The 10,483-nt window shown below is 49.4% G+C and overlaps 1 protein-coding gene across 4 annotated transcripts in view; it reads right to left on the bottom strand.

Moving 5' to 3' along the window:
- Positions 1 to 395: 395 nt before the first annotated feature.
- The window catches only part of SRCAP (Snf2 related CREBBP activator protein), a 33,407-nt gene continuing 23,319 nt past the window's right edge, over positions 396 to 10,483 (bottom strand). For all 4 annotated transcript variants that reach the window (XM_082429473.1, XM_082429474.1, XM_082429475.1 and 1 more), the window contains 9 exons: positions 9,022 to 9,287; positions 8,682 to 8,884; positions 6,409 to 6,578; positions 6,063 to 6,259; positions 5,853 to 5,967; positions 5,525 to 5,644; positions 3,860 to 4,054; positions 3,620 to 3,703; positions 396 to 3,516 (listed from right to left, as the gene is read on the bottom strand). In XM_082429473.1, coding sequence (XP_082285599.1) covers positions 826 to 3,516; positions 3,620 to 3,703; positions 3,860 to 4,054; positions 5,525 to 5,644; positions 5,853 to 5,967; positions 6,063 to 6,259; positions 6,409 to 6,578; positions 8,682 to 8,884; positions 9,022 to 9,287 — 4,041 coding nt within the window. In that variant the 3' untranslated portion in view covers positions 396 to 825. The remainder of the gene's footprint in view (positions 3,517 to 3,619; positions 3,704 to 3,859; positions 4,055 to 5,524; positions 5,645 to 5,852; positions 5,968 to 6,062; positions 6,260 to 6,408; positions 6,579 to 8,681; positions 8,885 to 9,021; positions 9,288 to 10,483) is intronic.

Raw genomic sequence — 10,483 nt, 5'->3', positions numbered from 1 at the left:
CTGATTCAAACCAGTCTGGCTAGATGGAGTAACTGGAGGTAGAATGCCTGCCTTCTGGAAAGGGAGTGAAAGCACCTGAGCAAGAGGGATTAAAGCAGGGAAAAGTCTGAGGCATCAGATAGCTCCCAAGGAAAGTCCAGCAACCAAGGGAATAGAAGGGAGGAGAGGAAAAGTATGAGTCTGAATGACTTAAAATTGAAACTTTAGGGAAAGGTACCCTACCAGATAAGATTTGCCATTCTTCCCTCTTCTTGCGTGGAGATTTCTGCCTCAAAGATACATAATTCTGAGTTAGAGATCAGGTACTAGGGTCTTAGCAAGAGCAAGAGAGAAGAGAAAAATGATACCCAAGTTCCCACCCAACCCTCCACCAGACCAGAAAATCAGAAGCCTCCTTACGCGGATGCTCATACAGAAACTAAGTTTATTATTTTTTTCTTCTTAAAAAAAAAAAAAAAAAAAAGAAAAAGAAAAAAAGAAAAAAAACTCATTGTAGAGAGAAGCCCCTCCCCCTTCCCCTAAGGGTGGGGGGCTGTGAAAGATAGCTGGGGAAATCAAGTACAAGGGGGTGGGGACAAAGACTATCTTGCCACCCTTAACACTGCCCAGCCATGTGGGGTGGAAGGGAAGGGGATATGTGAAGAGCCCCGTTTCCATGACAACCAGTTGCCTACCCCCTACTTTGGTGGAAAGAAGGGAGAAGGCCCCTATGTCTCCCTGGAGGATTCCCCCCTCAAAAGACTTCAAGTAGTGGTTAAGAGCCAGGCCTGGTCATGGAGGGAGAGGGGCCATGGCAGAAAGCCTAGGTGAAGAGGGGCAGCCCACTCACGTCTTGGCTTTTCGGCCTCTGTGACTAATGGTAGGGCCAGCCAAGTGGGAAGGGGCACTGCTGCGCAAGATACGCTGGTCCCCTTGGTTGGTGGCCCCACCAAGCCGGCGGGGGCCAGGCCGGCGCCGTGGGGTCCCATCCCCTTCCTCCTCCTCACCTGAGGCTTCAGCCTCAGACTCCTCTACTGAACCCTCAGGCCCCAGGGGACTTGGGGGCTGCAGGCGGCTCCGCTTTGCCAGCCCAGGACCACCACCAACTGGGGCTCCTGCCCGTTTGCGAGGCACCTTCTCAGTCTCTAGTGGGGGAACTAGAGACCCTGGACGCAGCCGGGTCGAGCGCAGTTTTGGAGCCAATGAGACCACGGGAGGTGTCAATTCTAACCCGCCTGGCCCACTATCCGCTAAATCCAGATCATCCTGAATTACAGCTACTACCATGGACCCTTCACTCTTTCGTCCCCTCATTCCTTCTGCTTCAAGACGTAAGCGGGCCAGGCGGGTGAGGGGGCGGCTTCCATCCTCATCAGATGAACTACCCTCACTCTCCCCCTGGCCCTGGGGTTGCCGCTGCTTCCCCAATCCACAGCTCTCAAGGACAGAAGAGCTGTCGCGGTCCAAGACAGGGAGCTGGCTGGGCCGAGGTGATGGCGGATTCTTGGGAGGTCGGCCCCGCTTCCGCTTGGGTGGGGATGTTGAAATGGTGAGAGTGGTGACAGTGTTGGCGACAGTAGCAGTGGGACAGGCTAGGAGTGGTGGGAGTGGTGGCAGGGGTGGCGGTATCGGGAGTGGCTGTGTCCGGCTCTCTAAGCTGCCATCCCCTGGAGAGGAAATGGTCCCAGGAATGGGCAAATCTCGGGCCTTAGGGGGCCGCCCACGCCTTCTTTTCTCCACAGGTGATAGGATGACAGGCTCGGGTCTATGAACTGGCTGGGGTCCAAGAGGCTGGGGCCCAGGAATAAGCTGGGGTGCCAGGACAGGCTCCGCAACAATAAGGGTCTCAGCCCCAGGGACTGAGTCAGCCCCATTGGTTTTTCCCTTAGAGGTGGATGAAGGTGCCTCATCCACCCCTCGCCCAGCATCTGCTGGAGACCTGTTCTTCTTGGGGGGCCTCCCCCTGCGACGTTTCACAGCAGGAGGGGTGATGGCAAGTAGTGCCCCTTCTCCATTTTCTGGGCTGCCCCCACCGGTCAGCCCCAGCTCAATGCGACGGCGAGCTATGAAGGGCTGCTGGGTTGGGGTGGGCAGTGTGGACGGGGGAGCAGCTTCACAGGGACCACTGGTGGGAGGTGAGGATTCTGGCCCCGACATGCTGCGGGTAGATGGGCTTCCCGGGCTGGCACCAGTCTCAGAGACCCCAGGCACTAGGGTGCTGGCAGTTCCCCGCTGCTGTCGCCGTCGCCTCACCAGTTCCTTTTCCTCTACCACAGTCACTAGCCGTCCTGGCAGCTTGCGAAGCACTTTGGGACCTGGAGGCTGCCCTGGCCGACCAGCCCCCTGACCCCTAATTTCTACATCGGCACTGGTGCGACGCCGAGGGGGCCGGGCAGGCGAAGGACCCTCAGGTGTGGAGGTGGCCGAGGATGAGGTTGATGGGGCTGCGACCTCAGCTGAAACAAGTTCCTGTGGTTTCTCTGGGGTAGACGTTGGGGTCTGGGCCTCCACCAGCTCTTCTGAGTTCTTGTCAGCCTCCAGTGGCTCCTGAAGTAGCTCATCAGATGCTGCTGAGGGTGGGAGCTCCAGCCTATTGCTCTCACTCAGAGACGTGGCCACTTCCTCACCATCAGGCAGCACTGAGAGGATGGTCGCCTCGGCAGGCTCGGGCACCTCCTGCTCTTGACCGTTGGGGACGCTGCCAGCTGCCAGGTTTGGGCTAGGTGCAGAAGAGGTGAGAGAAAGGTTCTTCTCTGACATAGGCAGGATCTCAACAGCAACTGGCAACAGATCCTTAGGGGGCACAAGAGTAATTGGGGAAGTCTCAGAACTGGCCATATCAGCCAGCTCCAGGGACTCAGTAGATGCCATTGCTTGTGCACACAGCTCTGCCTCAGGCCCCATGCCCAAGGGGAGGTTGGTGACTGGTGGGGAAATGGGCACAGAAGGTAGACCAAGCAAGAGAGGGGAGGAAGGAGTTAAGAGAGAAGTTTGGGCTGGAGGTGGGGTATGAGCTGGTGGAGGGGTACAGGCAGGAGGAGGGGTACAGGCAGAAGAACAAGAGGGAGGAATCTGTGCAGAAGGAAGAGGAGGAGAAGGCAAGATATGGACAGGAAGCATGGTTATTGGATTTGGGGCTGAAATGGGGATTGGGGCAGAGACTGGGGCAGGGACTGGGGCAGGAATTGCAGCAGGAGCTGAAGCTGGAGTGGGTCGAGGCCTAGGCGCTGGCCGGGGAACTCGGTCCCTGGCAGGGCTGCAGCGGGGGGGTGTGGAGGTGCTGCGGGTATGATGCGTGGATGTGACAGGAGTGTGGTTTGCCCCTTGAGTTTCAGCCCGGGCTCCACGAAGACGCTCACTGACGCGAGTCCCTGGCCTTTCGGGGGCCTTGGCCTTCTTACTGCGCCGGTGGCTGCCTCCACCAGTCCCACAGGAAACCTCATCCCCAGCCCCTGGCCCCTCCTCCTCCTCCTGGGGTAGGCGGAACACCTCCTCCTTCGCTTGGTCCAGGTCCTTGCGGGCAGCTTCCACTTGCTCCTACCAAAAACAGAGCCCAAGGAGTGGTCAGAGGGAGGCAAGCGGCATGGGAAGTGGGTGGAAAGCAGCCACTTTCCACTTTTATCCCCACCCCCATACTCACTTCTGCCTGCTTGAGCTCCTCTCGGCTCACCTCCTCCAGTGAGGCTTCCAGGAATTTCATGGCATAGCGCTCAATGGGGGTCAGCTGTGGGGAAGAGCAGCGATGATGAACATAGGGACCTGGTGCCCAGGGCCCATCACCCTTGATTATTTTCACCAGAGAAGACAGAAAGAAGGTCGCAGAGTCCAGAGGAAGGAGCTGTGGAGGGTGAGGTTGAGAACTAGTGGATCCAACACTGACCTGTTCTACAAGGGCAGCAATTTCCTGCTCAGCCCGGGACATCTCCTCATCTTCAGCCCCAGGCCGACCAGCCTCCTCTCCGTCAGCAGCAGGAAACCCATCATTCTCATTGAATTCTGCAAGCTCAGCCACCTGTTCAGCCTTGGCCTGGGTGGCCGCACGGATATCCTCTTCATCCTCTGCCCGACACAATGCCTATGAGGGTGTGGGGAAGAAAAACCATGAGAATTAAAGAACTTTACATCCTGTGATTTGATTCTGGCAAATGTTTGAGGCCGCGTTTACACCAAACCAGATTTAAATCAGAACTCAACTCTCTTCTGGGCCCCCAAAATTACCAAAGCAACACAGTGGTCCACATAGGATGGAACAGATTCAACCAGGAGTGCCACCAGGGACAAAATAACTGTTCTAGAGACCTCTAGTTCCACTTACTTTCTATTCAAGTCAGCCTCAAATCTCTTTAAAAAAGCAATCCCAGAAGTTTTGAATACAAAATAATCCACAATTCTTTTTTGCACTGAGATGCGTCATGACAACAGATTAACATATGATCATTCCCCTGCGATGAATATCCAGGGAGATCACACCAAAGTCACTGAGGGAAGTAGCCTACAGCATGAGAGGAAGGCACTTGGTAGGGGAAAATTTCTCCATGATAATCCACACCTATAGTTCCTAAACATCTGTCTACTTCTGAAAAAATACAGATGCCCAGACCTCACCACTCAAAATCATGATTTAAGTAGACTGTGAGATGGGACCCAGGAATCAATCTTTTTCAAAGCCTTCCAAGTGATTCTAGTATGCATTAATGTTTGGGAAATGAGTTTTACACCATATACAATGCACTTCTTACATCCACTATGCTATTTAACCTTCAGTTACTTCCTTCTAATTTAGCATTTCAGAAAAGTGGGAAGTGAGGCTCAGAAGATTAAATGGATGTGGCTTAACGAACACTATTAAGAAGCACTGTTGGGGCTTCCCTGGTGGCGCAGTGGTTGAGAATCTGCCTGCCAATGCAGGGGACACGGGTTCGAGCCCTGGTCTGGGTAGATCCCACATGCCGCGGAGCAACTGGGTCTGTGAGCCACGGCTACTGAGCCTGCTCATCTGAAGCCTGTGCTCCGCAACAAGAGAGGCTGCGACAGTGAGAGGCCTGTGCACCGCGATGAAGAGTGGCCCCCACTCGCCGCAACTAGAGAAAGCCCTTGCACAGAAACGAAGACCCAACACAGCCAAAAATAAATAAATAAATTTATTTTAAAAAATAATAATAATAAGACAACAGGCCCATAACGAAGTTGCTTAAAAAAAAAAAAAGAAGCACTGTTGGAGTTCAAACCTAGAACCGTGGACTCCATATCCTGTGTTTCTATCTATGAAATCACGTGAACCAATATGCAATCTACTCACAACTGTCAAAGGCCAACTGTAATCTGGGAAGCAGCAGAAATAGTTCTTTCCCCTTGGACAAACTCAAAAGACTGAGAGACGACACACACTGCAACCATTAGCTCTACTCTAGGGACTGCCTACTCTTTTTCTGCGGCGGGATCTTTGTTCCCCGACCAGGGATCGAACCCATGCCCCCTGCAGTGGAAGCACAGAGTCTTTTAACCACGGGATGGCCGGTGAAGTCCCTGCCCACTCTTTTTTCACCTGCTCCAGGATATGGGTCTGCTTGCTGGCCACAGTCTCTTCCTCATCTTCAGGGGCAGAGGGTATAGATGAGCCAGATGGTTCCTCCAGAGGCATATCAAACAGCTCTCGGATGGTCTGCTTTGGAAAGAACATATGAGAAGTGTCAGAGCCAACGGAATGTTGGTCCCAGGTCTATAGCTATGAAGCTGATAACTCTTAGTAGTATCAGAAGTACCACTGGTTGAAGAGGCAGATCTGTGGAGGCCAAAGCATCCTTTTTAATAAGCAGCAGTAACTCCTACAGGCATAGCAGTTCTCTCTTGCACAGACTGGAAGATCTTAGTACCTGTTTAAAATAGGCTGTGGTGAAGTTGCCCCCCTCAATTGCCATGTCTCCCAACATTCTCTTCTGGTTTGCCTTTTTTAGGATGTTCTCTTCCACTGTCCGTTCACTGATAAGCCTAGGGGGTGATAAAGGACATGTATAAACAGCCAAATACATCAATAAAACCCTATTAGCAAAGGGAAAGTAAGGTAAGGGGAGACTAGGCAATACCTATATATGTGGACATCTCGGGTCTGGCCAATTCGGTGACAGCGATCCTGGGCCTGAGCATCCATGGTAGGATTCCAGTCGCTGTCATAAAAAACAACAGTGTCTGCCCCCGTCAGGTTCACGCCCACACCCCCACTCCGAGTTGAAAGGATGAAGCAGAATATGCGTTTGTCTGCATTGAATCGTTCCATCAAGGCCTAGAGGAAAAGGAAAAAAAGATAGTATTGGGAGACATATCCCCAAAAACAGACCAAGGCTTAGTGGGGGCCCCTCCTGGGACTCTGAGCCCTGGAAAAAGGAGACAGAGCTGAGGCGAGCCTCTAAGGGCCGGAGATGCCTGGGTTACCTGTCTCTGTTCAACTCTAGTAGACCCATCCAGACGCAAGTAGAGGTGGCCATGGTAGGTGAGAAACTGCTCCAACACATCCAGCATTCGGGTCATCTGGGTGAATATGAGCACCCGGTGGCCCTCTGCCTTGAGCTGTCGCAACAGCACTGCCAACGTTTGCAACTTTCCTAAAGAGATATGAAGGGGTACAGGAAGCTAGCTATAAACTGGAGTGGGAAAAACACAGCACTGGAAGCCTGTGGTAGTTGAAAGATCAAGTTTTACGCCAGGGTTTCGATCAACCCAGGGGAATCAAAAATATTTAACTTTATATATTTTCTTCCCTTAAGGGTTCTTCCTCTTCAGTCTGCTCCTGTCTTGGATCTGACTTCTTTCAGTCTAACTAGGGGTAGGGTAATACAGACCCTCAGAGGGAAAAAAGAAATCCTCAATGGTGTATGAGCAAGAAAAGACCTTCAAGTACTACACTGAGTTATACCAGCTGCAGCACAAGCCATTCACAAGATAAACATCAACAAATCCACTGATGTCATAGCTCACTTGGATGGAAGGTCACTGAGATAAGAACCAGAGAGGCAGGATCTTATGAGGTTATCTAGTTTAACCTCCCATCAAACACGAAAATAGTGATTCAATCAGTTTGAACACTTTTAACAAAGACTTTCAACTCACCTATTCTGAATGGTTTCAAATGTTACAAAATTATTTTTTTGCTAAAATATTTATTTAACACATATTAATAAAAATTCTGCTGACTTTCTTATGTTCTAAGACATTTAAGAAATCTGCAAACATGTTACTATAGAAATACCTGTGCAGTTGTGGCAGAAACTATTCACTACTGTCCAACAGCCATTCTCGGTTAACAGAACCCGATTAATCCTATGGACACCTGGCAGAGATCCCTTGATTCCCAGGGAAGACGCACCCCAAACCGACCCCAGAAGATGCATCATTATTGTTCTAAATAAGCCACAGTTCCTTTTTCCCTTTGTCAGTGATTACTCTAAGGATGGGCATATGGCCCAATCTGAGCCAATGAATTTTGAATCAAAGTCAACTGGGAGGGCTCTCTTTCCCAGAAAAAAATGAAAGACTTGCGAGAAGTGTTTTGTTTCAACCCCTTGCTTCCTGCTTGGAGCATGGGTGTGCTCCCTGGAGTTATAGCAGCCATCTTAAGACCATGAAGAAATAACCATGAGAATAAAAAAATAAAAGCTAAGGATAGTAGGTAAAGTCCTGGGTCCATGAAGACACCACTAAGCTGCTAAACCAGCCATATACCACCGTTCTCGGCATTTCTCATTTAGTAAACAATAAATGATCTTGTGTGGGGCTTCCCTGGTGGCGCAGTGGTTGAGAATCTGCCTGCCAATGCAGGGGACACGGGTTCGAGCCCTGGTCTGGGAAGATCCCACATGCTGCGGAGCAACTAGGCCCATGAGCCACAACTACTGAGCCTGCCCGTCTGGAGCCTGTGCTCCGCAACAAGAGAGGCCGCGATGGTGAGAGGCCCGCGCACCACGATGAAGAGTGGCCCCTGCTTGCCACAACTAGACAAAGCCCTCACACAGAAACGAAGACCCAACACAGCCAAAAATAAATAAATAAGTAAAATAAAAAGTTACCTGGATTAGTCCTTAAAAAAAAAAAAAAAAGATCTTGTGGTTTAAGCCGTTGGTTGGTTTTCTGTTACCTGCAGCCAAATTCCTTCTAACCAATAAGATTCTATTCAAAAGACAAGCATCCTTGTTCAAATCTTTCCCCAAAACAAAATCTACTATTTACTTTTTTTTTTTTTGGCCACGTGGCTTACAAGATCTTAATTCCCCAACCAGGGATGGAACCTGTGCCCTCAGCAGTGAAAGCGTGGAGTCCTACCACTGGACCGACAGGGAATTCCCCCAAATCTACTATTTATTGTGCAGTCTTATACCACCACACACCTTTCCCCATAAATCTGAAAACTCCATGCTGTGCTATGTCATTTGCCATTGTATCCCAAATGATGTAACAGATGTTCACAAAATAATCACTGAATAAATGAGTTAGCAAACATTTTCAACTTTCATCAAAGTCAAATTCATGAATGCCAAGAATCTATCATGAGGCCTACATTTCTTCATCTCACCCAGAAGCATAACCTAAAAGACTATCTCATGTTTAATGAAATCCACAGAGACCTTATGTACAGCATCCCTTTGATATAACAGTCTTCAGGCTAAGACAAGAAAAGAGGTCAAGAGACCCTCACTGGCCAATGAACTCACCGCAATCATACTGGATAAGCCTCAAGTCAGGAAACTGGGTACGCATGTTACACACAATACGGTGCAAAGGACGAGCCCGGGGCCAGAGCTCACGAGCCAATTGCTCCTGAAAGGCTGCCTGACGTGGGGCCAGCCAAGGAGGTGGGTGGCAGGCGTGCAAGGAAGGGGGAGGTGCCTCCACAGGAGGCATGACAAAGATGAACCTGTAAAAAGAAGGCAAGCAGTATAAAATATGGAACTCTGAATGGCCCCAGAAGTTAGCACCTTTACCAGCCCTAACCACTATATCCACTCAGAGGCCCCAAGACCCACTTCCCATTAAGCACTTAGCCCTGCCAACCTCTCAATGATTTCTGACAGCTGGTCTAGTCGTTGCTGGGGAAACAGTACAGCCTGGCGGGCAGCCTCGGTATAAGTCCAAAAGGTGGGGTGGCTGGGGCCAGGAGAACGAGGGCCGATGGGGCTGGCAACAGGTTGGGGCAGGGTACAGAAATCCAAGACTTCAGTCCCATACACGGGTGCCAGGGCCCCATGAGCCTCACTAAGTTGGAAAATCCGTTCCAGGCGTTCAGACCGCTGCTGCTTCCGCTTTTCCTCCAGAGAGTCCTGAGGATGAGAGGAGAAAAACACAGAAAAAGTAATCAGCGTCCTTATAGAAAACCTGGCAGTTCCTCCAGAATTAAACATAATCTGTGGAAACCATAAGATTCAAAAATACACTATTTTAGTTCTTCCAAATTGTCAATAATGGGAGTTATTCTTTTCCAATGTTAAACGAAATAACTTCTCTGCAAAAGAAAACTGATCTTCCCTGTATGCTACCAAAGCAGATGCCTGAATATTCAAAATTAAGATCCATATGTTTGACAGACTTATAGAATGGATGATTTGCGTGAGTTTTCCCATGTAACACTTAAATCCAGAACATCCAAGTTAATTTATCTTCTTGCAGTAGATCCAAAACAATTATTAAAATCCCTCCTCAAATCACTGACCAGGATACAGAGAGGCTAATCAAATCCATGGCAGGTTTCTGTCAAAGGTCAAACTGGAATGGGGTGGGATGGGAACAGCTAACCAGACATCTAGGTAACCCCGAGAGAGAAAAGTGGAGTGCCCTGGCTGACAGGATACGTGTATGACTTTGACCCAATTGTTTCCCATCTTTGTGCTTCCAGTTTCACAGGCTATAAAACCACCTAACTCTTTTGTAGCACTTATCACACTTGTAGTTTTACATGTATAGGATTCTTTGATTAACATCTTCTACCCACTAAACTGTAAGCCCCTCACTGTAATCATCCAGTATCCAACTCAGTATCTGGCACAAAGTAGGCTCTCAATAAATATGTTATTAGAATGAACAAATAATGAAGGAGACTGGACCCTACAAGATGGTCCTGAAAAAAAGCAGTGTCCCAAATCTCCCTTCCTGACTGCTACCTTAAGCTTGACCTCTTGGCTCCTGGTGGTCTAAGTGAGGAAGGAAAGCATCCTGGCAGAGGGAAAAATCATTAAGGACAGCTCTCATTAAGTAGCAGCAAAGGAGACAATATTTGCAAATCATCTACCTGAAAAAGGACTTGTATCCAGAATATATAAAGAACTCTTACAACTCAATAACAAAAAGGAAAAGAATAAAATAACCCAACTAATAAAGGGAAAGGATCTGAATAGACATTTCTTCAAAGAAGATATACAAATGGCTAACAACCACTGAAAAGATGCTCAATATCATTAGCCATCAGGAAAATGCAAATCAAAACCACAAAAGGGACTTCCCTGGTGGTGCAGTGGATAAG

This window comes from Balaenoptera physalus, assembly GCF_965194825.1.
Source record: "Balaenoptera physalus genome assembly, chromosome: 16".
Lineage (NCBI taxonomy): Eukaryota > Metazoa > Chordata > Mammalia > Artiodactyla > Balaenopteridae > Balaenoptera > Balaenoptera physalus.
Note: the sequence above shows the minus strand (reverse complement) of the source record. Positions and strands in the feature narration are given on the sequence as shown.